Source organism: Lactuca serriola, chromosome 7, assembly GCF_051521515.1.
Source record: "Lactuca serriola cultivar US96UC23 chromosome 7, Lser_US96UC23_V15, whole genome shotgun sequence".
In the NCBI taxonomy this organism is placed as follows: domain Eukaryota; kingdom Viridiplantae; phylum Streptophyta; class Magnoliopsida; order Asterales; family Asteraceae; genus Lactuca; species Lactuca serriola.
The window spans coordinates 139,926,600-139,953,163 of NC_136414.1; the positions used below are offsets into that span (position 1 = coordinate 139,926,600).

The following is a 26,564-nucleotide window of genomic DNA, read 5'->3' on the forward strand; positions in this document are numbered from 1 at the left end:
ATATGACGATATTCAGGAGGTAGATGGCTGGCATCATTAGGAGCTCTTCAGCAGCTGATGGCAGAGAAGTGTGGGAATCTAGGAAGAGCCTAGGGAGTAACCTTAGCCAGATGAGTGCGCTAGCAGAGTAGAGAATTTCGCTGGGGAGCGAGCGCGCGACGGAATTGGTGAACGAGAAGGTCGAGCAGCTACTTAGGAGCTCCGGGATAGTCTGTGTGGAAAGTATGGGTAGATATGGCAGGTAGTATGGGCCCGTACTACTGAAAGCAGAGGACCCATACTTGATACAGGGAGTATTCTGAAGGTTCTAATGAGTGGACGGAGGAGTGATGTTATGGTTCGAGTACCATACATCGAAGCGTACTGAAGAGTGATGTTATGGTTCGAGTACCATACATCGGAGCGGATTGAGGAGTGATGTTATGGTTCGAGTACCATACATCGGAGCGGATTGAGGAGTGATGTTATGGTTCGAGTACCATACATCGGAGCAGATTGAGGAGTGATGTTATGGTTCGAGTACCATACATCGGAGCAGATTGAGGAGTGATGTTATGGTTCGAGTACCATACATCGGAGCGGATTGAGGAGTGATGTTATGGTTCGAGTACCATACATCGGAGCGGATTGAGAAGTGATGTTATGGTTCGAGTACCATACATCGGAGCGGATCGAGGAGTGAAGTTATGGTTCGAGTACCATAAATCGGAGCGGATGAAGGAATGATGTTATGGTTCGAGTACCATACATCGGAGCAGATGGAGGAGTGATGCTATGGTTCAGGTACCATACACCGGAGCATATTGAGAAGAGATGTCATGGGATGAGTACCATGGTTCGTAGTGAATGATGCTTGTGGTTCTCCGGTTATCCGGTCACGATTGATGAGGTAGAGATTGGACGCTATGGGTTTTAGGCCTGTGGGCCATAATTGAGTTCGAAGAGGCGTCCCTTGAGAGGGAGGTCGAGAGCATATCAGAGTATTTTGGTAAGGAGTTAGAGGGAGGGGAGAATTTCGGTATGAGTTGAGCAATCAGTCGATAGAGGAGATGTCACCTTCTATGACCTGAGTGGTGCTATTTATGTTCGTGTGCGGAACATGAGAGGCCTGATGTTTATGTTTCGGGTTTGGGGGTAAAACCCTGCAGGTTGTAATTGATGATGATTTTCCATCAGGGTATCAGGTAGCATGTGTGCTGTGAGACAGTGATTTACCATGAGCAGATAGTCAGTTGGGACTGAGATAGTCGAGGACCACGTTACACCTATTTGAGTATAGTAGGGCGTATTGTAGAGGTATCAGTGGGGAGTCCAGTCGAGTTAATCAGTGCAGTGGTTTTTCTATCTATGTTGGGTATTGAATATGGGAGTGGGTCCCTGTTCTTGGGATGATCCATGTGTTGGAACGTCGGTTGATGAGTCGAGGTGGGGGAGTATGATGATTTCATGGTCCAGTCTATGAGTCAGTGATGTTATTGGACAGTTGAGTTGTTTGATATTGGATTGGTATGAGACTTGGAACGACTAGAGGTAGTCGTGACGAGAAGTTCTTGAGGATTTCATCTAAGGTTCAGAGTTATGAGATCGATTGATTTCCTTAAGAGGGATTATCGGGCGTTGCGTAGCACTTTCCAGGGGCAGGTGCGTTATTGCTGGTGAAAATAGTTCGTGAGGTTGTTGATGTGTCAGATAGTGATGGTTCGAACCCTAAGTAGGGGAGAACCGGGTGGTTTATTGAGAGAACCAGAGATTTGTGCAAGAGCGGTTAGGGGTTGGATGCAGAAACCTGCGGCTTGAATTCATGAGATCAGGGTCATTGGTGATCAAGGAAAGGTGCAGGGCGAGATAATGCATGTGGTATATGTCTGAAAGAAGGATGGGTGTCTCCATGGCGGGTGGTCAATGGTCAGGAATCTGGTGGTGGTCAGAGTCGTTTCAAGTGGAAGACTCGTAATGATGGTATGGGCAGTTGAGAACTTCTCGGTTGAGACATGGGTAGAAGATTGTCGAGTAGCCAACTCCCGGGCTGGGATGTGTATTCTTGCTTAGATTTTGAGCAGTAGTGGAAAGGGTTTCGGAGGATCATCAGTGTGTGCTAAAGGGTTAGCGCCTTCCTTGTATTCCAACTGAGTGTTTGGCTGCACTGAAATAGGAAATTATTATGGGATTCATAGGATGTGTATTGTTGTATGTGTGTGGTGATGGGAGTAAGGGAATCAGTGGTAGAGGCAGGACATTGTGATGCTCTGTTAGGGTGTTCCGTGGTTTCCGCGTATAGCGTCCCGATTTCAGAGATATTTAGAGTCTTGGGTTTAAGATGACTAGTGATGTATCATGTATCCATGGTTCCAGTGGGAGCGCTTCGTGTATTGTCATCACTAGGGATTATTTAAGGAAGTGGATCTCCGCAGAGGTAGGTTCTGTGTTATGGCGGTTGCCGCCAGAGTCCGTAATGCATATCGGGGCAAGTGTGTGTAACTATCTATGATAGACTTTGGTGCATGAGTTAGTGAACATAGTGTGGCGTTGTAATGAGAATGAGAGTATAGGGTGATGCTACGGGGAGCCGTAGTACTCACAAGTCAGAGAGAGAGTAGTGATGCTACGGGGAGCCGTAGTATTCGCCAATCAGAGGGTGTTGTGATGCTACGGGGAGCCGTAGTACTCACAAGTCAGAGAGAGAGAGAGAGAGAGAGAGAGAGAGTCGTGATGCTACGAGGAGCCATAGTATTTACTAGTCAGAGGGTGTTGTGATGCTACGGGGAGCCGTAGTACTCACAAGTCTGGGGGAGGGAGTAGTGGTACTACGGAGAGCAGTAGTACTCACTAGTTAGTTGGCGTTGTGATACTACGGGGAGCCGTAGTACTCACTAGTCAGAGGCTATCGTAATGTTGTGGGAAGCCATAGTACCCACTAGATAGCAAGAGAGTGTGATGATGGAGTGTTCTCCGATAAGTGCATGATGCAGAAGAGCTTTAGGCTTCAGTAGCCCTAGTGTTGAGTTTTTGGAATCCTAGTGGTTAAACCGGGGCGAGACTGGGGTCTCCGTCTCTGTCAGGAGGGTCAGCGAGGCGCGCAGGAGAATATGCGCAGCAGGCGCCAGAGGTTAGAGCTAAGTCGATCTTCGATTGGATTGTATTTTTTATGAGGAAAAGGGAATTTCGTGACTTGCGTGTCACTGGGCTGTGATAGTGGTCACGGGGAGGAAGTTAGTGAAATGTTTAGGATCATGTTATGTGTAACCTTTGGGGGTTCAGCTGTGGGGCCAAAAGCTGACCTGGTGCTCGGTATCGAAGATGAATATGAGAAATGAGCTAGAGTTTACCATGGTGATGTCTGTGGACACTTCAGAGAGATCGAGTGACTCAGACGCTCGAGGATATGTTTCGGGCATGTGTATTAGATTTCGGGGGGAAATTGTGGCCCGTATTTGCCCTTGGCAGAGTTTTCCTACAACAACAGCCATCATTAGTGCATCAGTATGCCGCCCTTTGAGCTATTGTAGGGAAGTGGGTATCGGACCCCATTTGCGGGGGAGAGGTAGAGCAACGTGTGATGGGAAGTACAGAGATCGTGCTTCAGACGTTAGAGCAGATACAACAGTTCAGGAAGAGGTTGTTGACCGCTCAGAGTCGCCAGAAGAGTTATGCGGACAGGCGCCGGTCCGAGCGCGAATTTTTGGTCGGTGACTTTGTACTCCTGAAGGTCCCTCCTTGGAAAGGAGTGGTCCGATTCAGGAAGATGGGCAAGTTGGGGCCCCGATAAATCGGTCCTTTTCGGGTGATCGCGAGGGTAGGCAGGGTAGTCTATCGTTTGGATTTGCCAGCAGAGTTGGGGCAGATTCCTGACACTTTCCATGTGTCGCAACTGCGGAAGTGTATAGCCGATGAGTCGGCAGTGGTTCCATTAGAGGATATTCAGGTGGATGCGAGCCTGAATTAAGCTGAGAGACCAGTGGCAATCACAGATCGGAAAATCAAGGTTCTGAGGAACAAAGGAGGTACCCTTGGTTTTCGTTCAGTGGCAGCATCGGAAGGGGTCCGAGATGACTTGGGAGCCGGAGCGTGAGATGCGTGAGCAGCATCCAGAGTTATTTGCAGAGCGAGACTTCGAGGGCGAAGTCTAGTTCTAGTGGGGGAGAATTGTAACAGCCCAGATTCCAGGTATTATATATTCTTATAAATTTGGTGATTTGTGAGGGACTCGGCGAGTTGGAGGTCAAACTCGCCGAGTATGATCGCGGTTTGGGAAAGGGTTCGCGTCCGGACTCGGCGAGTCCAAAAGGTGGACTTGGCGAGTCCATGCTGTTTAATGAAACCCTAAATTTCAGGGTATGAGACCTATTTAAAGGGGCTTATGGCCGTCATTTGCGGCCACCAACCCCAGAGAGAACCCTAAAAGAGTCCTTGAGCGTTTTGTGAGAGAAAAGAGGAAGATCCTTGATTACATGTGGGTGATTTTGCATATAGAAGAGGATCAAGGCAAGAGGAGACCAAAGGAGGTGCTAATCCAGTGATTCCTGAGTCCAGAGACTTCATTTGAGGTAACCATTCGTTCCTTTCTCAGCCCTTGGTGTAAATCTTAGAGTTAGGGCTTCTTTGTGGAATGATTCATGGAGTAATTGGCCTCTTTTTGTGTTGATGCTTTAGATCTGGACCCAAAGAGGTCCAGTGACTCTTTTCCCTCAAGCTTTATGAGTGTTAATGGAGGCCATGAGCTTAGAATAGCATTCTAGAGACCATATCATCAAATAAAGCCTTTAGACCTTTGCATGAGCACCAAGATTGTAACTTTACGTGATAAATGTGCTTGGAAGGACTGGATCTATGAGTTACTAGAACGGATCTGACCTCAGGAGTGAGTTTGAGTTCATGCATGGCTTAGACTCGCTGAGTCCGAAGAACAGACTCGGCGAGTAGCATGAAGATTGTCCATAACCACTCAGTGAGTAGTCTTACCGAGTTAAGGGTTGACTTAGTGAGTCAGGGAGAGTCAGAGAGGGTTGACAGGTGGACCGAGTCAAGCTGGAACTCGCCAAGTTGTTCTTGAGACTTGGGGAGTTGAGTCGTGGTGGCCCCGCGATTCATGCTAGGTGGAACTCGTCGAGTCAGGGAATTACTCGACGTGTCAAGAGAGGATCCTAGGGAGTCAGTGAACACGTATAGACTCGCCGAGTCGCTCTAGTGCACTCGCCGAGTCCGGTCAAGTTGATCGTTGACCGTTGACCAGAGTTGACCAGTGTTGACTTGACAAGGGTAGTCAACCTTAGTTGTGAAAGTGTTAATTAGAGATATATTGTGTTATAGGAGGATTATAGCTCGGGGGATCGAGCGCGAGTGATTTCCGGGATTTGCGAGTTATCGAGATACGCGAGGTGAGTCTTCTCACTATACTTTATCTTGAGTAGGTAACCAGAGTTATGTGACAGAGTATTTGTATGCTGTGTATGTTACGTGTTGTACTGCATTATTTCTATGTGATTTATGTTGTGCATGTTTACAGAGTTAGAACCGGAAGGTTCCCAGAGTTAGAACCGGAAGGTTCACAGAGTAGGGTCCACGGACCCACGGAGTTATAGCCTCGAGTGGCTAATATGTGTTATGTGTGGTGTTTTGGGGAACTCACTAAGCTTCGTGCTTACAGTGTTTTGTGTTATGTGTTTCAGGTTTCTCTCAGGATCATGGGACGGCACCGACTCGATTGTACACACCAGAGAAAGAGTCATGTTTTGAGGATCTTGTTTTATTATGCAAGTAAAAAATGGAGTTATGTTTTGTAATTCGATTATGAATGAGATTTTAAGCCAAGTGTTTTTAAGAATTAAACGATTATTTAAAAATGAAAAATTGTTTTGAAATTTACGGTGTTACAAACTTACCAGAACACCAGTCAAGAGAACGCCAGAACAAGTACAATTAGAGTTAGAGTACTATGGGAGTATTCTATGATACGATCGCGCGATAACAAGTTTAGAACATAATAGGTACATTACGTTAGGATACTATAGGAATACTTTAGTCCAGGTACATAACTTATGTGATAACTTAAAAGACCCTTGCGGATAGGTCTATAATCTTATAGGGTATATTCATAAAGTTTTATATATAATCAAGACCTTATAGACATAGAATCTGTAACCGATGCTTCGCTATCCATTCCTTTTAAGGAAGTAGTGTTGAGGTGGGATCAATTGTTCGAAGGTCTATTTGATCTTCAATTATATATAATACCAACTAGTATACCTAGTATAATTATAGGAAGATTCCGTAAGGATCACCCCATAAAGTTACCTTAAAGCTCATAGGTTCTTTAGTCACTTTCATGCTCACACAACAAGCCCAGATAAACGTAACCACTTCCTCATAGTAAACAACAGAAGAGTTCAGGAGGAACTAGGACAAGTTCATGAGAAGATTTCAAGGAAAGATCAGCCGAAGTAACCAAAACGTCTTACGCGTCACACTAATAAATATTAACTAGGTGAATTTATTGAGCGAGTGGAAACACTACTCACATTACATGTGTTAAAAATTATTTTCATACATGCAGCTGGTAACAGTTATTCAGGAAACATATATTCATTCGAGGATAGTTATTTCAAATTCATAGAGTTTATTTGGTATAGACTCATTTATGAATTATTTCTAGAACCCTGTGGAAGTCAGGACCCGATACATCCAGAACTAGGATAACCTTGTCTTTTCAGCTTTCGGCTTGTGTCCGTTGCTATAGACTTATTCCGTCTCATCTTTGTTTCTTTTAGCAAGGATGCCTCCTCGCAGATCACCCAGACACGCTACTCCGATAACTCCAATACCGTCTCCACAAATCGATGCATCAACTTTGAATGCTGCAGTGGCCGCGGCTGTGGCAACAGCCATTGCACAATATCATCCCACCAGTACAGGTGGAGGCGAGGCGCCTACCGATTCTACTCAAGGTGAAGTCTCTGTGCGCCAGGGAGAGTTCTCTTACAAGGACTTCACTAGATGCCAACCACTGTCCTTTAAAGGGACTGAAGGAGTCATTTCCCTCTTGCAATGGTTCGAGAAAACAGAGTTGATCTTCGAAATCTGTTTATGCCCCGAAGGAAGCAAAGTGAAGTTTGCTGCCTGCACCTTCGATGGCAAGGCCCTAACATGGTGGAACAGCCATGTTAAGTCACTGACCCTCTCAATGGCAAACTCCATGGGTTGGGAAAACCTAAAGGAGTTAATGCGAGAAGAATATTGCCCTTTAGGCGAAATTCAAAAGCTAGAACAAGAACTGTGGGATCTCATTATGGTCGGCTCAGACATAGTGACCTACACGGACCGTTTCAGCGAACTAGCTGCTCTATGTCCCGGGATGATTACCTCGGAAAAGAAGAAGATAGAGAGATACATTTGGGGTCTGACTGCTCCGACCCAGGGAAATGTGTTGTCTTCTAACCCAACCACGTTCGATAGTGTTAAATGCTTGGCTCAGCGACTCATCGATCATGGAGTCCGCCACAGCGTAAAAGTCCCTATTCCCGAGTCATCAAGGGAAGAGGACTATAATCAAGAGTCGGAGAACAAGAGAAAGAAGAAGCGAATAACACAAGACATCATACAAGAACAACAAGCGAGTACTATGTACGCCGCTACGACGCCTACTGTTTCAGCATCTGCCAGTCGTTATGCTGGAAACCTTCCAAAGTGTGGAAAGTGCAACTTTCACCACACTAGAGTGTGCCGAGAAATGCAGTGTCTGAACTGCCACAAAAAGGAACACACACTCCGTTACTGCAAGGCACCGGCTCAACCGATCTCCCAATTCCTTGGAGCTGAAGAAAACCAAGCTTGTTATGGCTGTGGTGAGAATGGACACATTAAGAGGGACTACCCAATAACCAAGAACTCAGGCGCGGATGGACGTATTCTGATGATCACCGAGGAGAATCTACCCCGGAGTCGTCGACGAGTAGTGGTACGTTTTCAAAGTAGTACTTACTTTTAAAAAATTAATTTATATTCATATAAGATTAAAATTGGGGATGACACTTAAAAGTAACAATAACAACTCACATGATGAAATAGGTCGTAATATTCAAGAGAACTAAAAGATCCCTTAGAGAAGCTATTATGACTCACCATATACATCAGGGTGGTGCGCAACTGAGATGTCGCAGACTTAGAGTGAGTGACTCCGCTTAGGTCCCCTTCTCCTTAATTGGTTGAGGATTTGAGGCAGAGATGCTCAGTCGACTGCCTGGCTCATCTTAAGTATTCACAACTTGTATATGACAGGCGGTAGTAGTGGTACCATAGGGGATCAGAGCATAAAAGTATCCCTTCAGTAAATAAAGCACTTTTATTTGTATGTATGCGCACATAACGGTACGATACATAGGAGTGTTGATTTCAAAATAGAAAACAGGAAACTCGAGATCAGTTACAAGGAGTACATTGTGGAACATACTAGGAGTATAGTACTAAGCATACCAGGGATACATCGTCGGTTAACAGACATTTCTTTCACTTGACCAAAACTTTGTTCGGTATAGAGTCCGTTGTTTTCTCTCGTCATGATTTGGCGTGGTCCTCACCATACTGAGTTCATATGTTTCTATCGCCTCGATCGGCAAGTTCTCAAAACTTTCTTCATCCGTATCGAAGGTCCAACCTAAACCTAAACTTTATCTTTCGCATTCTAAACCATCGAAGTACTCGTGCGAATAGTACTTTGTCCTCCGAAGCCTTATCGTCAGGCGTCTGCAGACCGACACGAAATACCACTCGTCCAGCAGACCAATGTTCGAGCATAGAGGCTATGGACGAATACAGCCCGCCTATTATTTTCGAATGTATGCGCAAGGGTGGTATATGAGTGTGATTACGCATACCTAGTATGTGTGTTTCCGCCCTATCTCCTGTTTTCCCCGTGGGTTGTGGACCTGGGGCAGAGTCGGACATCCGACAGTCCTACTAATCTTATCATATACGGCTTGTATATGCAAGGTAATGATAGATGGACCAATTATGAATCCTATCAAGAACACTAGGGCAAGTTGCCAGGCCTACGAGTGAGTATTCTGCAAATCAGAAGAGCGCAACCCCAGTAGTAACGTTAAGAGAGATAATTTCGGGACGAAATTCATTCTAACAGGGGGATGATGTGACAACCCAAAACTTTCCATCATGTTCAACCATTCACTTCAATACGAATTAAAACTATTTCTGCTAACTTTCAAACTTTTTGGAATAAGTTTGAGTGGTTTAAAGTTAGTGCTTCAAGAGATAGCAGGAGAGTGGATACCCTAGGGTGTACTAAGTAGCAAAACATGCCCAAAACTTCAAGAGTTTTGAGTTTACGGTCCAAAAAGGTATTAGGACCGTAAACCCAAAAGACTATATAAGAGTGACTTAGTTATTTTAATCACTTTTTCACAATTCCAAAGACTAGAGCCATTTCTCTCTCAAGTAGCATCCCGTTTTTCTTCAAGATCTTCAACTAGTAAGTGTTTCTAGCCTTAGTATGTTAATATCAAGTGTTAAACTCCATGAAATCATCAAAATACCTCAAGAAAAAGCTGTTCATGGCCCAAGATCTTCTTGGACCGTGAACACTAAAAATGGGGCTTAAATGTGCCCTTTGTCCCTTTAGACCTTTGATACAAGCATAGCAACAACCCCTAACATGTTTAAACCATAAGAGCCTCAAGAAAACACCCAAATATCACAAGGATGAGGTGTTTAAGGTCCAAGAATCTCCTTGGACCGTAAACCCTATTAAGGTTGCTAAAAGTGTGCGAAAGTGCCTTAAACTCTTGCCAAACCCTAGGAGAAAACATGGAACCTTCCTTGGATGTGTTTAGCACATGATCACCTCAAAAATGTCCCATATATATGATTTTACGGTTTGGGGATCTCCCAAAACCGTAAACCCCTCTTAGACATGTTTTGATGCCCCAAACTCATTCCTTAAGCTTTGAAACTAGCCTAGATCTTTACCTAGAAGTGTTTAGGACTTGAAAACTTCATTTGACCATAAACCATTTGAGTTTACTACCGTAAACTCAAAGTCATATGGTCCAAAAAACGTAAACCCTATAAAGGGGTGATATGTTGCCCTAATCACTTCCTAAAGCTAAAACTTGAAGTTAGGATGCTTCAAAAGGACTTCTAGGACTTCAAACCACCACATGGTCAAGGTACCATGAGTTTACGACCGTAAACTCATGGGTTTACCACCGTAAACTCATGGGTTTACCACCGTAAACTCAAGTAGAGTGGATTACAAAACCGTAAACACCATTTAGTGCCATTTCACTTCCCTTTGTTGAATCACATGTGATTCCAACACCTAGCCAAGGTGTTTCCTAGTCCCGGAAAGTGTTATCTTTTATATAGTTGTTTATAAACACTATATTCATGGCAATATGTGTCCTTATATATCATTTAGGACTTATTGTGTCTCGGGACTTCATTGGTGGAACTTCTCATCCGTACGCGCATACCCGTTTGAATCACCCACATCAGGTGAGTTCATACCCCGTAATGAATCATTTAACTATTTTAAACTGTTTTAAGGGGGGGGGGGGAATACAAGTTGAACACAATGATAATTGTGTAATTATTTGTTGTTAAACATTCTTCAAAATGTTACTTATGTCATTTATAAGTCGTCTTTACATTTCAAAACTCTTTTAAAGGTTGTGTTACTTTATAGTTGTACAGAACTCCGTTTTTAAAGTATAAGCATAACTTGGTAGTCAGATGAGCCTTTTTCATCATCAGTACAGTTAGAACATTAGTAAACTATTATAAGTATAGTTTAGGAGAATACGATTCATTACTTCTAGTACAATGAAGCACACAAAGAAACAATACCAGAACAGAACAAACAGTGAAGAGAATCAAACAATACCAGAACAAAACATAACTAACAAGTTAATTTGCTATAGCATGAAAATACACAGACATGATCTAACTTTAATGTGAAGTACACGGCTTGCATGGATTTGCTCGGGTCGTGTTTGGTTCCCTCAATCTCCGTACATGAGAGCGGTAAGTAGGGGTTCCAGCCTTCACATTATGACCATAATAAAACAAATATGTTTTTAGGTTGATAGTACCTCCGTATGTCCTTATAAACGACATCATGGTACTCCTTTCTCCCATTACTTTCATAAAGTGTCGGTAACACTTGAAGGTTAATCTATTCTCTATAAGAGATAGGTTATTAACTAGGGAGAATGTACTTTTCAGTTGACAAAGGAACAATAGAGTCTTGGAGAAGACTGCTTTCATAACAGTAGAGTCTTGGTAGAAGACTGCTTTCATAACAGTAGAGTCTTGGTAGAAGACTGCTTTCAAAACAGTAGGTTCTTGGTAGAAGACTGCTCTCAAAACAATTGAGTCTTGGTAGAAGGCTACTTTTAAAAAGTTAGGACGATGATGCTAACCTTATGATTTCGTAATGTATACACTATAGGATACATATATGCTAAGTAGATTCTGACAACTAATAGGATGTGTGTTCTTCGCTGTACGTACTGTTCCCGTGGGATGTGGGTTTACACCGAGGTCACCCAATCTATTATCTACCCGAATCTATATATATTTATGCTTAGTATACATTAAGTCATCATAAGGGTACCAGGTATGGATCAGGTCATAGGACACTAGAGTCAATGCACAGTTTTTCTAGTACAAAACTTTCGTTTCAAAGTCAGTACTTTTGGTATACAAAACTAGCGATTTCCTAGTTAAGGGCTTAATCCATTTTATTAAGCCAGTACAGTTTTAAAGACTTTAAGTGAGTTAACTCTATAATACCTTAGTTTATACACCGTGTTTATATATAAAACTAGTATCCGACAGCTAGTAGGATGTGTGCTCTTCGATGTACGTCCTATTCCTGTTGGATGTGGGTTTACACCGAGGTCACCCAATCTACTATCTACCCGATATCAAATTATATATAGCAGTACAAACAAAACTATTATAAAAGTAATCACCATAGTCAATATTTTACTATAAGAAATATAGGTTTTCTTAAAAGGAACTCTCCAATAGATATAAAGGAACCATTACAAATAACTCCATGAGTAACAAGTGATTACACCAAGGTTATATATGACAACGATCTAACAACCAATGGAATGTGTGCTATCCGCCTTACTTACTGTACCCCATTGGGTTGTGAGTTGAGGGAAGATGCACTCAATCGATTGTTTATTTACTCCAAGTATATATAACTAGTACCCACTTAGTACGCATAGAAAGGCTTGTAGTGTCATTTTACTTAACTTCTATTAAAGTAGGAAATATATGATTTTCTAGAGGAACATGCAAACTTTACAAAACAGAACTTACAACTTACATCACTTTACATACACATTTTCAACAACACTTTACAGCTTACTCACATCACTAAAATCTTATGAACTCACCAGCTTAATTGCTGATCAACTCTTTCAAATAACTTGTATTCTCACGAGGCTATTAGACAGGTGCTCGTGCTGGGACTTCAGAAGATGGAGCATTATAGCTTCAAGTCTTGTTTTGTTATTTGTTTATGACTTCTATGTTTTGTGAACACATACATTGTAAACACTTTCTTTCTAAATGAAATGGTTGTTCATTACTTGCTTACCATATACATATCTTGTGATACTTGACATGATGTCCTCCACCCCCGAACGTTTCCGTCGTTCCGGTTTTGGGGTGTGACACTTATTATAGTTTTGGGCTTAGATGCCTAATCCAACAAAGCTCAACTTCATCAGCTCATCTCCCTTTGACTTAAGCACACTATCGAGGAAGTGAACAAAAGTATGATGCCTTTGTCGATCATGATCTTGACACAATCACCAAGATGTTGAATGTTCATGATGATCTAGTCGGTGCCACAAACGATCTCATCAAACAAACTCATGTTCTCCATGAGAAATAGATTTAGAGGTTAGAGAAGGAGATCCGGAAGAAAGATGAGATGAAAATGATCATCCAACAAGTTCTTAACAAGCTTCTTAGGGCATGCTGGAACATCGTGGTTGTTCCGAACAACAAATTTGACGAGATTCTTGCCATTCTTTTAGTCCTCTTCAATCATCAAAAAGCTCAGGCTCCCACAGCTGAAGCTTATGACGCTCTGACTTTTCAGATGAATCAGATTTTTCAAAAAGTGTTTGACAAATTCTCGGATCTCAAGGCTTCTACATTTCTTCCACCGTTTGCAGGATCCTCCATTGCAAGAGGGGGAGAAGGACCTAGCTGGAGAAATCAACCCTAGAAACCTATCTTAGAGTTTAGAATCCGTGATGAAAACTATGATGATTCCTTACAAATTCTTTCAGGTTCTCTAGGTGGTGATGATAATGACGACGACGACGATGATGATGATGATGTTGATGATGATGAAGATATGCACGTTATGAACGCCATCATAGGGCTTCCAGCCCTAAAAAATTTTCCAGCCAAGGTGCTCTCCGAGGAAGAGCAAAGGATTTGGTCAGCAGTATCATGGCTATCAACTCTGGCTGATGTACTTCATAGAAGCCAAGAAAGGGAAAATGCTAAAACCCAATAGCGATTGACGCCTTCCGAGCCACGACATCAATGTTGCCTCCGATTCCATCGCCCAAGATTGCTCCTATCGATGAATGCTCTCCACTCCGGAAGCCAAATGATATTCCGGGGAGAGCCCCTGCCTTCCTCTCCTCTGAAATTCGTCGTTGACGAAAACATGCATCACATCCTCTCTGCCCTCCAAAAACAAAAAGAAAAGGGAAAAAAGCCCATCTCGAAATTTTCTTACTCCACACCTCCCTTGAAAGAAAGGAGTGGCTGGTCCCAGGAAGAAATTAATTGAGCTCTTGAGGAAAGTAGCCAGATTCAATCCTTCAAAGATGATAATCTGCATCCGATGCTAGAGATCTCACCCCCTTGCAGGGAAGGGATCTTACAAGATGTAGACATAGTGCCTTTCATGTACTATGATCTTACCAATCAAGACTCAAACCATATTGATTTTCCTCTCTCTGCTTACAGCAAGTTCTACATAAAGTTTGCTCCTCTCCACCTGGAAGATGATCCACAGATGATCATCAGAACTGAACTTGAAAGATTGAAGACCTTTTACTCCAAGAATGCACTTCCCCAAAAAGAAGTCTGGTCTCGGAAAAGGATCACTAAAATTTATGGGTTCGGAAGGAAAATCTTGACCAAGTTTGAACTCAATTGTTTGCTGTTCCGATACCACATCTTCCGAAACAAACCAACTCAGAAAACCATCACTGATGCCGACATCCCTGCAATCAACCTAAATGATATCCTAAAAATTGCTGCTTATTTCAGAAGTCACCAAATTGATGATCTCAACATGGGAGCTTATCATGTTGCTTTGAGCTTCCTCAAAGATTACGTTGCTGAATTTTGCCGGTGCGACATTGAATTGGCCCATCTATTTGGAACCGAAAATTACTTGGCCAAAATTGACTTCAAGCTGGCAGAAGCAGAAATATTGGCAGAGGGACCCATTGATGAACCAGTGCTAGGATTTGTTTATCTTCAAAGAAAAACAAACAAGAAGGACTTCTTCTGAGTCCTTGACAAACATCTGGTTCCCACCAAGGCCCTTCAGAAGTTTATCAGTTGAGCATCAAAGTACGATGCATCAGAGCATGTGAAGGCAAAGTTTATAAGTTTTCTGCATTGGTATATCGAAGTCAGAAAATGTGTACAATGGAAAGTCTAGACATTTAGGTATCAGACATAACATGATTTGTGAGTTCATCATGACTGGTGTGATATATGTGGAGTTTGTAAGAAATCAGTTCAATTTAGCCGATCATCTAACCAAAGGGTTAGCAAGAGATCTTGTGCACAAGGCGACTGTAGGGATGGGTTTAAAGTCCACATCTTTTATATTGAGACACCCAATTCCCATCTAATGTAATATTAGATGCTGAATTTAATGTGGAAAGCTTGATATTTGAAGATTGGAACACGTTATTATCATCGTCCTAAGGTATTTGTTCAGTAATGCAAGTTAATGAGGTTAAATTTATATTCTTAATAGTTCTTTTGAAAAATTGCAATTGCAGGTGCAAGAATAAAAGGACTACCTATATAAGCATGAAGTTTAGCTGCTTCAAGAAGTTAGGACTTGGCTTTGATATGCTTATTGAAGGATGGGACACAAGCTAGTAAAACATAGTGTCAAGTTAGAACTTATGAAAATATACACTGTTGTGTATATTATCTTCATGTATTTCATTATGAGTAGAAAGTGTTCAATCATTAGTGACACCCTGATATTCGAATATTTGGAATGAATAATATACTAATGTGAAATTCAATCATCACGACATTTCATTTATGCATCGGTTTGTTGTTGTTATGTTTTGTTTTAAGTTAATCAATATTACACTTAAATGGGGGAGGTTTGTTGGTGATTATGTATCATCACTGTGTATTTAAGTGTAATGGATTGACTTGTTGACCAAAATTAATCTTGATAAATATTACTAAGTAAGGAAGGTGTGAAGTGCACACTTGTTTAAGTTTATTCAAGATTCAAAGTAGATTGTCATTTAGGGGCGAAGCCCCTAAACGAACAGGGGTCCGGGGGCAGCACCCATGGGAGCGGGGTCCAAGGGGTGACAACCCCTGGTGGAGTCCAAGGGGCAGAGCCTTATAGAAATCTGAATTTTTGGAAATAAACCTGGGTTTTTACTTTGTTTTGACCCTTATAGAAAGAACCCGGATTAGTGACAGTTTTCAAACATCAAACTGTTTTTGTGACATTTTTCAGACATCAAACTGTTTTTGTGACAGTTTTCCAACATACAACTGTCTTGTGACAGTTTTCTGATGGAAAAGATACTAAACAAATTTTGGTATTCATTTAATGGTATACACACGAAATTCATAACAACCAGATTTTATGTTCTTGATCTTAATTTCTGAGTCTTATCCGATTAAAGATTGAAAGTACCACCCAAATACTTTAATCTGAAAGTGATACCACATTTCTTAGAATTTCTAAGCCTTACTATAACCCAAATTTCTAACATCTATCTCTCAACAAGGGTAGGAAAAATCAAGTTGAAAGTCTAGCAACGTATCTTTCATGTTCCATGTAGATCAACTGTTAAGATTATATGTCTTAGATAATCAATTTCATTATTGAGGTGGTATTTTAAAACACTCTATTGTTGAATAATTGTTGATTTAATACATTTAATTGGATCCATGACTTTAAGATTAAATTTTCAGAAAATCATTATTATTTCGGTTATTTGTTTTGATCTTGTATTGTTTAAACATCAATCAAATGTTATATCATATCATCTTCTAGACTATACATTATAAAATTATATTGGTTTTCCTTTTATACTTTTTGAGTATGTTTTCATATTCTTAAAGATTATCAAAAAGTAATTTAATAGTTTAAAACTTTTAATGAAATTAAATGTTCATGACACAGAAGTGCATTAATTGACAGATTGGGCATATTTGGGGTTTTATCCTCATATCTAACATTCTAGCAATAAACATCAAAAACCAACTATGCCTATATATACTAGTCGTTTTCACAAAAAATAAAGGTCTTGAAAGAGATATTTGAGTTGATAATTTAATATCTATTCTTTTGGTTTGAGCTTACTTCGTTAGGTAATACTTATACACAACCTACTTATCGAATGAAATTTGAAAAAAAAAATGTATTAAATAATACATTGACATCTTATCTTCAAGATGTTGGTGGTAGTGGTGAAGTGGTAGATAATCGCACATGACTTGAACTCCCTTAGTCCCTAAGCTATCAAAAAGAAGCATGTCTTTGCAACTTTGTGACATCGATTATTCTTCATTTCCTTTCCTATCATAATGATCACACTTAGTTTACTAATGATCAAACTTAATTTATTATATGAGATAAAATTAGATTCGATTGAACTACTTTTTAGAAACTTTTCGAAATAATTTTCGATGATTAAATTTAAAAAAGATAATCTAGTTTATTTTGTACAAATAAGATATAACAACTAGTCTATTTTCAATATTTTTAGATAGCATTTTTTTTACATCTATCTTAATTGAATAATCTCAATATATGGGTATGTTCATAATGGGATTTTTAAGATACTTTAGTTTTTAGTTTTTAATAAAAAATTTTAAATTAAAGAAAAAACTTCATTTCATAGCATAATCTTAAACCTTCTAATTAAATAAGAAAAAACTTGTAATCCAAAAATAATTTCAATTAGTTTTTGAAAACTTTTATATTAATTTATAATCTTTTAAAATCTCACTGTGTACCTTCTAACTATCAGTTTCTAGCTAATCTATTTTTTTTTACAAACTTTACCATAAACACAAAAACTTGTTTTATTTATTCTTTGTATAATTGTATTGCCTAACAAAAAACTAATAATGTAACTTGTTTTTAAACCAAAAGGAAATGAAATCTCTCTCACTCTCACTCACTCAAAAAGAGAAAGGGGAAAACAGAATAGAGAAGTGGTGGCCCTTTCATACCTTTACTAATTACCACACACCACCCCACATTCCCTCACCGGAGTTGCAGCGATGACCTCCGCCACTAACCCAAACGGCGACCATAATTACCACAACCACAGCCACAGCCACCTACCACCTCCTCCGTCACACAACCACCACCACCGCTACAACCAACGACACTACTACCCTCACTCCTCCTCCTCCTCCGCCTCAATCAGAGGCTGTTGCTGCTGCCTTATCCTCCTCTTCTCCTTCCTCGCTCTCGTCGTCCTCACCGTCGTCCTCGTCATTGTCCTCGCCGTAAAACCTAAAAAACCTCAGTTCGATCTCCAACAAGTCGGTGTTCAATACATCAACCTCGCCACTTCCCCGGTGAATACTCCGAGCACCGCCTCCCTATCCCTCGCCATTCGGATGCTGTTCACCGCGAAAAACGACAACAAGGTAGGGATCAAGTACGGCGTGTCCACCTTCAATATCATGTACCGTGGGATTCCGTTGGGTCGGGGCACCGTACCCGGGTTTTACCAACCGGCGCACAGTGTACGGCGGGTTCAGACGACGGTGACGGTGGATCGGGTGAATCTGTTGCAGGCGGATGCTGCTAGTTTGGTGAGAGATGCTTCGCTAAACGACCGGGTCGAGTTACGGATCTTGGGTGATGTTAATGCTAAGATCCGAATCCTTGGGTTAACTTCACCCTCCGTGCAGGTTAGCACTTAGCATTGTCTATTTTATATTCAAAATAACATTCTCTTGGACAAAAAAAAACATACATTCATGTGAACATTGATATTCTGAAATCTATCCTCAAGAATCTCGATAATCTTAGTTAAATTTAGGGTTTTTGAAATAGTAAATCTCAAAGGCTTCATTTATTACTTGTATTCGAATGTTTATTTTCTACATGTCTATCATTAAGTGGTTTTAATTGTATTTATGCTAGGTTTAGATTATAAGAAATTGCATGGATAATCTCAGTTAACATTAGCGTTTATATATTTTAGGGAAAACTCTAAGGTAAACCATTATGTTATGATTTTATGTTCTAATATTGCCTAAATTAATGTTTAGTGACCATTTTGTCCACTAAAACAATATAAAATGGTTTTAATGGACAAAATAAAATATAAATAATGTTTTTTAAGCATGGGGAGATAATACATTGGTTTTTTCTTGGTTTATGCAAAATTTATAAAACGGGAATTCTTACATTATGTATTTTATGAGTTATAATTTGTTATAAAAAGTTTATATAATACGAATAATTGGAATTGACATGATATTTTGTAGGCATCAATTGATTGTGCAATAGCCATAAGCCCAAGGAAGCAAGCTCTCACTTACAAGCAATGTGGATTCGATGGTTTGCAAGTATAAACTAACTCCCACAACAACATATTTAATTAAAATGCACTGATTTTAATTTGACACAAGTTGTCCACAGTTTGGTTTTATTTTGTGTAATTTTAAAATGCACCCATTATCAAATCGTTGAAAATGGTTTGAGCTTATGTTTTTTTTTTCTTATTACTTTCTCTAATTTTTATATTATTCAACGTAACATAGAGAATATAATGTTTTATTTCAATCCTTGAAACATATCAAATTTAATTTGTTAACCTTTCTCAATCTTACATTGATTGTAACAACTAACAAGAATGATTTGACTTTGATTCAAAATTACATAATAGAAGCATCACGCCAATTCTGTTGTGTGACATTAACACCATGTGCAATAAGCTTAACACGTGAGGGTGCACAACAAGTTTTGTTTTCATTCCAAATTTCCAAGCATATACTAAAAACAATACCTCAATAAATGCATTCAGATAAGATATTCTTGTTACTATGTTATCTAATAAAAACATAGCATTTATAATATTTAAAATGTAATAAGTTATATCTTTAACTTCTAGGATATTTTTAGTTTACAAAAACATTTTAAAATAAAAATGACAAATTCATAGAATGATTTATAATTATATATTATATATAATATATAATAATATATATACAAACACACTCCAAATGCTTAGCGTAATGTAAATCTATCCGATTAATTACATTACTTCTTTTTCTTGTCTTCCTCTTTTTCAAGTAAAACAGGAGCCGCTGGTATACTAAACCACCACTCTCTCATTCTCCTCATAAATCTTTCGGTTTGTGCTTTTCTCATTGGCGAGTACTTTGTAAATTCTTCCAAAAACATCACTAGAACCACATATCGAAATGGTACAAATGTCAAAAATAAAGCAAACCCCGCAAGTGCACCCGCAAATCTATTAGTTGCCTGAAAATATACGTAAAAACACAACTTAGTGTTTGCTTCTTTCTATTTATTATTATTATTTATTTATTTATTATGCTAAAATGATCATTTACATACATTCAAACAATATATTCGGTCCAAAAAATTTTATGTGTGTTAACACACTTGGTATATACACATTATTTAGCCTTTATAATGGGAGCCAGATAGTAACACAGTAGATCCTGGTTTGAAACCTAACATACTCAAAATATTGTTAGTGTTCTGCAGTTGATTTCGCTCGCATGTGAGCGAATGTTGCAGAGTAATGTGGGATGCAGCTCAGATGGTGCGTTTATTGTTTTTTTTTACATATATATTATTTGGAGCTATCACAAAAGGTTGACAAAAAATGAGATCATAATTATATCACAAAGTGACCACCTTTAAGAAAAAAATTATCACCAAATGACCATTTATTTCTTGAAAATATCACCAAATATCTTCATTTCAAGAAATTAATTTTTCACGGGTCACCACCACCATAATTACTGAATTTCTATGCTTTTTCAATATTGTTTTGCGAGATAAAAATAACTTGCAATAATGACTAACTTAATTATTTATGTTTAAAATGTAAAAAAAAAAATTAGGTTAAGCAAAATTGGTCAAAAAATTTTGCTCTCATACGGTTCCATGTTTGACACCTTTGAAAGACTATTTTTTTTTCTTCCAAATTTAGCTAAAATTTTCTGCTCTTCAATTATATGTAAATATATGTAAAAAATGGTCTTTTAAAGGGACTCGAACTCACATGCTTCACCTAAAAAACCAAACACCTTAACCAATTTGACTGCAACATGTCAAATATATACTTTTGTATCATTTTGTGATAAATATTAAAAACAATGGTCATTTCGTGTCATACATTTTCCTCCTTTTCACATTTTTATGATTAGTCCCAATGTTTTATCTATTTCATAAAACCAGAAGCACATTTAGGATATAATAACATAGACAGAAAATATAAAGATTGTATGTAAGTACGTATATATATACCTGTGGAAATATGGATAAAAAGAGGCCACGTATTTTAAGAAGAACCACATTCCCCTCTTGAATTAACTCTTCAGCTTGAGAAATTGCATTTTGGACAGCTAAAAGCTGCTCCATTTTGCTCATTGATGGAGGCACTACAACTCTTAGTTCATCAACTGGTCGTCCACTAAAATATCGTGTCATCACCATATTGATCGCAAAAAAATTGATCAATAACGCAAACACATAAGCCAGCCACCCCCTACACACAAAAAAATAATAAAAAAAAAATCTCAATTGTAACTTTATAATAAAATTAAAATAGGAAGTAGATATTAAAGTTATAAGCTCACCAGTAGATAATAAATGTAAATACAAAACAGAACGTAAAAGACTTTGTCGGCTCATCCCAATACAATAGTCTCAAAAGATGAAACCCGAGTTCGCTTAAAGGAAATAGCAACTCCTACAAATAGCAAATAGAAATAATAAATAATTAAATGGAATTCGCTTCTTGGATTACTGTATCCAAACAGTACCTTAAGAACAGCTAAATTGGTATCAAGGCCTTCAACTTTAGCTCCATCAACAGTCGCTTGTGCATCAGCCACCATCTTATAATTACTTCTAGATTCACCAACAGCTTTCTCCAATGGAGTCATCTCTCCAACAGTTATCTCACCAACAGTAATCAACGACTGATTATTAGAATTTGCCCCAAACACAGACCCTAAGCTCGAAGCCATGGTGGTAGCCGACACCGAATACATTCCCTTTCCGTTACCGGATTTACCACCGGTGTTGTTGTTATTCCGCTCCGGCTCTTTCGAAGTCAACATGGATGCGATTGTTTCCAGTATTCGGTCGCCACCTGGGAGTTGATCACACGCATTGAACATTAGACCTTCTTCGTAGCATAAGGGGATTGTGGAGTTCATGTGAGTTAGGGCTTGCATTCGGATAATCCCGAATATTGCTTTTAGTAAAGCTTCATCGCGTTCGACTCCTTTGATCTTGAATTTTCGGATGAATTTATGGGCGTATAAGACTTCTCGCAAAATTGCTAGCCAGTAGTCGCGTCTAGCGTGCCCTTTTAGCTCTGGAAGCTCCATTACAACTGGATCTGATCTACAATTTGGAACCCTAAATTAGTTCAAAGCCTCTACCCATTTTGGTTATTTTTGTGATTATATAGGCTTACAAGGAATTTGACTTATAGAGAATAGCTTTGTCAAAAAGTCTTGTTCCCCATGGACCGGTCAACTCAGCTTTGACTACCTGCTTCAAATCATCTGCTAACTCATAAACTGTGGGCTTATCATATGACACAACACGAAGAGCTTCAAAGTATAATGCATGATCTGTGAGAGTTAATCGACCTGATCATAGATTTATGCATATGGGAAGATATAAGAATTTCAACAATATCATGTCATAAACATCAATATCATTTGAAGGAAAGAAAATTGAATGTTTATAAACAAACCAGGCCAAGTTGAGATCCCTAAATGTTGAAGAACAGGTTGTGTGGTGACTGTTCCATCTACTTCAAGAATCCTTTCCCCTCTTTTAGTTCGTTGAGATGAAAGCAGAGATGATTCTGAGTGTGATTTAAGTTTTTTAATAGACCTGTTGAAAAGTCAATCTTGTTACATTCCAAATCCAAGAACATGGAACACAAGATATTTCTCATATGCAAATATAAGAGCAGATTGCAGAAGGAATTTGAGTACTTTTCCAATGCAGAAAGATATTTCTCATATGTAGAATACTGAAGCCTGCCTCCAGTGGATGCAGTAAGAAACTCAAAAATGTAATTACTGACTATCACATTTGCAATAATAGGCACAGCTGGAGCTATTCTTGAAAAGGCCTCAATTCCCACTGTTGGATCCTCATCTATCTGCATAGTGATCCAAATTGTTCAATCTAAGATCTACCTTAACTCTGAATGAATGAAAAACTGAAAAGTACGAGTCTGAGAAGCGTCTGAAATCTATAAACCGATACAAATTTTGGGGATATCATACATTTATGGTTTGCTGGCTAGCAGAATCTGGAATTTCCCAAGCAAGCATCATATCAAATGTTAATCTTCGAAACCTTTTGTCCTCCATATAACCATTAACTTGCGTAGATTGAGAAAGAGCCCTAAAACAGGCAAACTCCAGGAAATTTCGAGCATATCGAATTGGATGTTTTGTTACATCAGAAGCCTCGGCTTCAAAGTTTTCCCAAAGCTTATCCGTAGAAATATAGAGGATTCTGCAACATTCGGATACAGAGTAAGTGAAATTTCATTTGGAATGAATCGACAGATCTAGTAAAGCAAATGAAACATATTAATTTTGATTGAAGAAATGTAGAAATTGGGAGTATTTTGCAACAGAATTTACTTTGAACATCGACGGATAACTACATTTGCGACTGCAGATAGATCGTTGATCCATTTTTTATTACTTGATGAAGAAGACCTTTTAATCTCTTCAAACTCATCATGCAATGGGTTATGGCTTTTATTCAACCATTTCAATGATCCGTCTTTTACAAAACCCTCGATCATATGTTTGGTTTTGCTTACTGCAGCCATCTTCGGATTCTCTAGGATTGAATTAGGGTTTTGAGATCCTCAAATCCAAACAATTCGCCTTGTACATTATGCAAATAATTGTAAGAACAGAGGAATCGCACGAAAGTTTCATCGAAATATTTCGCTCAATCCCAATATCAATCAGAGCTACGTAGAGATTGATTTTTGTTTGAATGGAATATGCATGTAATTCGTTCGATGTTGATTTTACAGAATATTGTGATTTACAGAAATAGTCCTTGTACTATTTATCAATGTGAGAAAATCCATTTTAACCAATGTTTTTGCACAAATGGTCCTACGACTTTAGGTTTTCCATTTGTTACTCATCTCCATTTTTATATATTAAAATCTATAGGTTAAGCTTCAACTTCTTTTACACTAGCTTTTTTTAATAAGATTTTTGTTTTCATATGATTGTCATATCAACATATCAGAAAACGTAACAAAAATCTAAAATACAAGAGCTTCTTCACAAAGTTTATTCAATTTATAAACAAAACAAATGAAATAGTACTAAAAATATGAAAAAGTTTACACTGTGAGTTTGTAAATTTACAAACAATGTGAAAAAACTTTGGAATGAAAAAAAATAATTCTTTAGCTTATTTGATTGAACAACCTTCTGAAAAAAGCTCATATTATTGACATGATAAGACATAAACTTCAAGATGTGTTTGGATTTGTGTATTTATTTAAACGGAAAATGATATAAAAGACTTTATGTTTTCAAAAAAGTGTCAGATTTATCTTGGACGTGTTTTATGTTCGGTAAAACTAAATGTTTTATTTAATTTTTTCATTTATATCATTTTAATCGGTTTCTATGTTACTCACCGGTTACTTGATACCAATAAAGTGTTTAAGTTTCTAAAAATATTTGGATTTACCATTAAGTTTTAAACATGTTCGGATTTATTATTATTATTATTATTATTATTATTATTACTACTGTTATTTTAATTGTTATTCTTATTCTTCTTTTATATATATATATATATATATATATATATATATATATATATATATATATATATAATTTTTAAACACTTAAAAACATGTATATATATATATATATATATATATATATATATATATACATGTTTTTAAGTGTTTAAAAATATTTTATATATACATTTTCAAATACATTTTTAAAATTATCAAAATATTTTTATAGATTCAAAAATATATTTACTTGTATTTAGTATTTAAAAATATATTTACTTCTATTTTAGTATTTATAAACATATTTATATATTAAAAATATATTTATTTGTATTTAAAAGGTATATATATATATATATATATATATATATATATATATATATATATATATATTTCATATACAAAATATATTGTATAGATATAAACATAAAAATACCTATTTATAAGGTTTATATTAAATAAAAAATATAATTATATGTATTTGTACATATTACTAAGTAATAATATGTATTTATTTCATATTTATATGTATTTATACATATTTATATGTTAAGATACATATAAACGAAACATTTGTTTTTAATTATTAGGATGATTCAATCAACCAAAACAATAAAAAAAAGTTTTTGGTGTTTGCTTACGAAGTATAGATATGTATTTATTTCATATTTATATGTATACAATAGTTTTTATCCAAAATAAATACATATTTATATCTATTAAATACAACTAAATAAAAGTAAATATATATCTATTAAATACAAATAAATATATCTATTAAATATAAATAAAAATGTTTCATACAACTTTTAAAATTATAAATATACTTAAAAGGTTTAAAGAGAATATTTTTTGTTAAGTTAAATTTATTTATAAGTATTTTCGTACATTTAAAACATATTAATAATTTTAAAAATATATTTTTTTATATGTATTAATACGACTTCATAAATTCATATAATAACGTTTTATATATATATATATATATATATATATATATATATATATATATATATATATATATATATATATATATAAATATGTATAAAAACGTTTTTATATATATTTGGGCTAATGTCATAAAAGACTTTAAGTTTTTAAAAAATATTCATTTTTATCCATAGATTTTCATGTAATATGTAGTCGACTTGTTGGTAACTGGGTAACCTACTAAAAAGGCAAAAATGAATTTTTTTATGCAGACATCTGACTTTAATGAACCAAAAAGACATATATTAATTAAATGGTAAAACCGAACATTTTTGAAAACTTAAATGTTTTTATGATATTAGCCCTTATTTAAATGTAAGTCATGCTATCTTATAGAAGCTTAGAAAATAAATAATCTTGTAACAAGCTTAAAAGCATAATCAGCATAATCATGACAACATGACAATATGACACAAATAAAAACGTTTCATACATCTTTTCTTTTAAAATTATAAATATACTTTAAAGGATTAAAAAGAGTATTTTGTTAAGTTCAATTTATTTATAAGTATTTCATACATTCATATTTTTAAATTCATATAATAAAGTTTTATACATATTGTAAATATAAAGATATGATCAGAATATATATATATATATATATATATATATATATATATATATATATATATATATATATATATATATATATATATATATATATATATATATATATATATATATAAACGTTTTTATGTATTTTTGGGCTAATGTCATAAATGACCTTAAGTTTTTTAAAAATATTTATTTTGACTCATAATTTTTCAAGTGATGTGTAGGTGACTTATTTGTAACTTGTTAACCTACTAAAAGGGCAAATATGAAATTTTTTATGCAATCTTCCACCGGACATTTCTTAAAAACTTAAATGCTTTTATGACATTAGCATTTATTTAAACGTAAGTGAGGCTATTCTATAGAAGCTTAGCAAATAAATAATCTTGTAACAAGCTTAAAAGCATAATCATGACAATATGACCCAAAGGTTAGCCATCATATATCATTCCATGTAGGCCTAGATGTCTATTCATCTTCTAATAATAGTCATAAATGCCCAAAGTATATTTTTACGTAATGATAAATATTCATTCGAAAATAAATAATATTTAACGCCCCATAATCATTTCAGTATCAATTTGGATTAACCCATTTAGCCTCATTCAACCCGATTAATCACTTATTATTCGGGTTGCAAACCAAACAAAACTGAATCAAACCAAATTAAAATCGAATTCAAATTCAATTTATGTTTGT

The 26,564-nt window shown here is 37.0% G+C and overlaps 2 protein-coding genes across 2 annotated transcripts; one reads left to right on the forward strand and one right to left on the reverse strand.

Annotated features, from left to right (window-relative positions):
* Positions 1-17,430: 17,430 nt before the first annotated feature.
* On the forward strand, positions 17,431-19,026 carry LOC145063445 (uncharacterized). Its single transcript, XM_079011051.1, has 2 exons — positions 17,431-18,207; positions 18,790-19,026. The coding sequence occupies exons 1-2, from the start codon at positions 17,566-17,568 to the stop codon at positions 18,874-18,876; spliced, it is 729 nt and encodes a 242-aa protein (XP_078867177.1). The 5' UTR covers positions 17,431-17,565; the 3' UTR covers positions 18,877-19,026.
* Positions 19,027-19,459: 433 nt separating this feature from the next.
* LOC145063178 (uncharacterized) lies at positions 19,460-23,688 on the reverse strand. The gene is made up of 9 exons (XM_079010764.1): positions 23,182-23,688; positions 22,816-23,050; positions 22,519-22,688; positions 22,272-22,414; positions 21,987-22,164; positions 21,325-21,913; positions 21,139-21,251; positions 20,807-21,047; positions 19,460-19,789 (listed from the first exon to the last, which is right to left on the reverse strand). Exons 1-9 carry the CDS (start codon positions 23,373-23,375, stop codon positions 19,565-19,567), a joined length of 2,088 nt encoding a protein of 695 aa, XP_078866890.1. The 5' UTR covers positions 23,376-23,688; the 3' UTR covers positions 19,460-19,564.
* Positions 23,689-26,564: the final 2,876 nt, after the last annotated feature.

Bases quoted from the DNA above. Each gene is read 5' to 3' on its own strand.
- LOC145063178 (XM_079010764.1), bottom strand. From the start codon at position 23,375: ATGGCTGCAGTAAGCAAAACCAAACATATGATCGAGGGTTTTGTAAAA. The intron at 22,415-22,518 runs GTACTCAAATTC...ACTTTTCAACAG, and splicing joins TATCTTTCTGCATTGGAAAA to GTCTATTAAAAAACTTAAAT. The intron at 19,790-20,806 runs GTATATATATAC...GTATATTTTCAG, and splicing joins TTTTATCCATATTTCCACAG to GCAACTAATAGATTTGCGGG.
- LOC145063445 (XM_079011051.1), top strand. From the start codon at position 17,566: ATGACCTCCGCCACTAACCCAAACGGCGACCATAATTACCACAACCAC. The intron at 18,208-18,789 runs GTTAGCACTTAG...GATATTTTGTAG, and splicing joins TAACTTCACCCTCCGTGCAG to GCATCAATTGATTGTGCAAT.